General features: G+C 44.7%; 1 protein-coding gene across 1 annotated transcript; it reads left to right on the top strand.

Annotated features, from left to right (window-relative positions):
• The first annotated feature begins 229 nt into the window (after positions 1 to 229).
• On the top strand, positions 230 to 1,831 carry LOC133440379 (histone-lysine N-methyltransferase PRDM9-like). The gene has a single exon (XM_061717625.1). It carries the CDS (start codon positions 377 to 379, stop codon positions 1,256 to 1,258), a length of 882 nt encoding a protein of 293 aa, XP_061573609.1. The 5' UTR covers positions 230 to 376; the 3' UTR covers positions 1,259 to 1,831.
• Positions 1,832 to 2,489: the final 658 nt, after the last annotated feature.

Genomic DNA, 2,489 nt, shown 5'->3' with positions numbered 1-2,489 from the left:
ACTGTCTCGATACCAACGCAGTAACACAAGAGTACAGTCACAGTGCCGCCTAATGGTCACACAGAGTAATGCACTTGTTTTCAAATATATACAACATAGATGAAGGGGAAGACCGAAGGTTCAGGACAAAGTTTAAACCTCACAAATACAACCAAACAATCAACACTGGGAAGCACTTTTGACTTGTTAAAATCCTATCTTTTTGTCCCTTTTTGTAATTCCAGAACTCCCACAAGAAAATGTTTGTAAGGTGGAGGAGGATGGGGTTTTCAGTGACCAGCACCTGGATAACCTGGAGAGGAGCTGCAGCCCGGACCAGGGGGAACCAGGGCATCCACAGACTACAGAACTGGAGGAAGACTCCAGCGGTCAGGAGATGAAACGCAAGGACGTAGAGGTGGATGTCTCATTGGTCAATGTCGCTGATGTGAAAGTTGAAAATGGTGAACCAGGACCAAACTGTGGCCAGCTGCTGTTGCACACTTCTCCTGAAGCTCAAAACAAAGATGAGGAAGGGACTGAAAGTTTACGCTCAGACTCCAGTAAAACTGCAGATCCGGAGCCAATGAGACGACACGGTGACCACGAAGATGCTGCTGTCCCGTCAGACAGCAACTGTAAATCAAATCTGGACAGGACCCACACGGGGAAGAAGGCGTTTTCTTTCAGCACTTGCAGGGAAGATTTCAGTAAAAGTTGTAATTTAATGGATCACATGAAGATACACACTGGCGAAAGGCCGTACCTGTGCAACACCTGCGACAAAACCTTTACTACATTATCAAATCTTAAACGGCACATATACACGCACACGGGCGAGAATCCCTACATCTGCAAAACATGTGGAAAAAGTTACAGGCAACGTTCCCACCTGGTGGGTCACTCGAGGACCCACACTGGCGAAAAGCCATACCTGTGCAACACCTGCGGAAAATCGTTTGGACACGCATCACTTCTTAAAAATCACATATACACGCACACAGGCGAGAAGCCCTACATCTGCAAAACATGTGGAAAAAGTTACAGGCTACGTTCCACCCTGGTGGTTCATTCGAGGACCCACACCGGCGAAAGGCCGTACCAGTGCAACACGTGCGGAAAAACCTTTACTGAATCATCAGCCCTTAAACGGCACATAACCACGCACACGGGCGATAATCTATATTTGTGCAAGACGTGCAACAAAGGTTTTAGCCGCAGAATTGATTTGCTGAGACACATGAAAAATCACCCGGAGGAGAAGTCTGGTGACTCGTGACAAATGAATTTCATGTTGTCGTCCTCCGGGGGCAGCTGTCCACTCCTGTCTGACCCACAGAAGAAGAACCCGCAGAAGTCCAACCACCACCTCCTGCGGCTGATGAGCCTAATCCCCTCCCCACAAGGGTTGCAGGTTCAACCCGGATTTATGCTTCTCCGTCAACTTGACGCAGAGGGAACGATGTGGCTGTGTACTTTTTTTTTTTTATTCTGCATTGAGTTTGTTTGAATCCCTGTTCCTTCTTAAAATTGTATTATTTGTTGCTGTTGGTAACTTGCTGTCTCCACGGTGCAAATAAAGAGCTGTTAGTATGTGCTGATTTTTCTTTAAACGTGACAGTTTATTTTGTTCATCTACAAAGCCTTTCTCACACGTCCTTTTTCCCATCCGTTTCTTCTTCACTCACATTCTCTTTGTAAAGTTAATCTGCTGCTCCATGTTATTAAACTCTCTCCATCTACTCCGTTCAGAGGTTATATATTGTGATGTTATACATAGTTCTCTGAAAACTGTAAAAGGCTTTATGCATTTTAAAATCTGAGCTGCACATACATCAGATTATCGTGATAATTCATGGGACAAACTAAGTCAAAACAATGTAATTCAAATGATCCATGCTGTTATTGTAACTATATGTTACAACATATTTGTGTACGTTTTTCATATTATTGAAATATGAAATTAACAATATTATTGAATCACATGTATAAAATCAAGTTGTACTAAATTTACAACTCATCTGACACATGATTTCTTCTAAAGCTGATGTTGAGATCCGTGTTGAAGCTGCAGATCTGCAGGTTGGAGATGATGAAGAATTTTGACAGCTTGGCCCCCTGCAGGGGGAGGTCGCCCCAGTCCTACCTCCTGCAGGGCTTTGAACTGGACTCAAGACCTTTTGAGGAAGCTCCAACTTGCTACTCAACTTCCTACCCCCCGGGCAGATCCCGACACCTGGAAGTTGGTTCAAACAGACAGGAATCAAGAGAGCACCCCATGGGGTGATTTGGAGGTCTGTGTCAGTCATGCCAAATGTCTGATAATGACATTTGGCCCGATTCACATCCGACTGTAAATTACTTTTCGTCTCTTGCCTGATTCGTGTATTCCTGCATTTGTTAAACTCCTTGTTGTATAAGAATCTGATTACAACCTCACTCGAGGTCAGCATTTCTACCAGACCTCTGGTCTGTGCAGACGTGCTCACCGCCGGCTCAATAAAACCTCA

Source organism: Cololabis saira, chromosome 3 (genome assembly GCF_033807715.1).
Source record: "Cololabis saira isolate AMF1-May2022 chromosome 3, fColSai1.1, whole genome shotgun sequence".
NCBI lineage: Eukaryota > Metazoa > Chordata > Actinopteri > Beloniformes > Belonidae > Cololabis > Cololabis saira.
The sequence above is the reverse complement of the archived record's forward strand: the minus strand, read 5'-3'. Positions and strand labels throughout refer to the sequence as shown.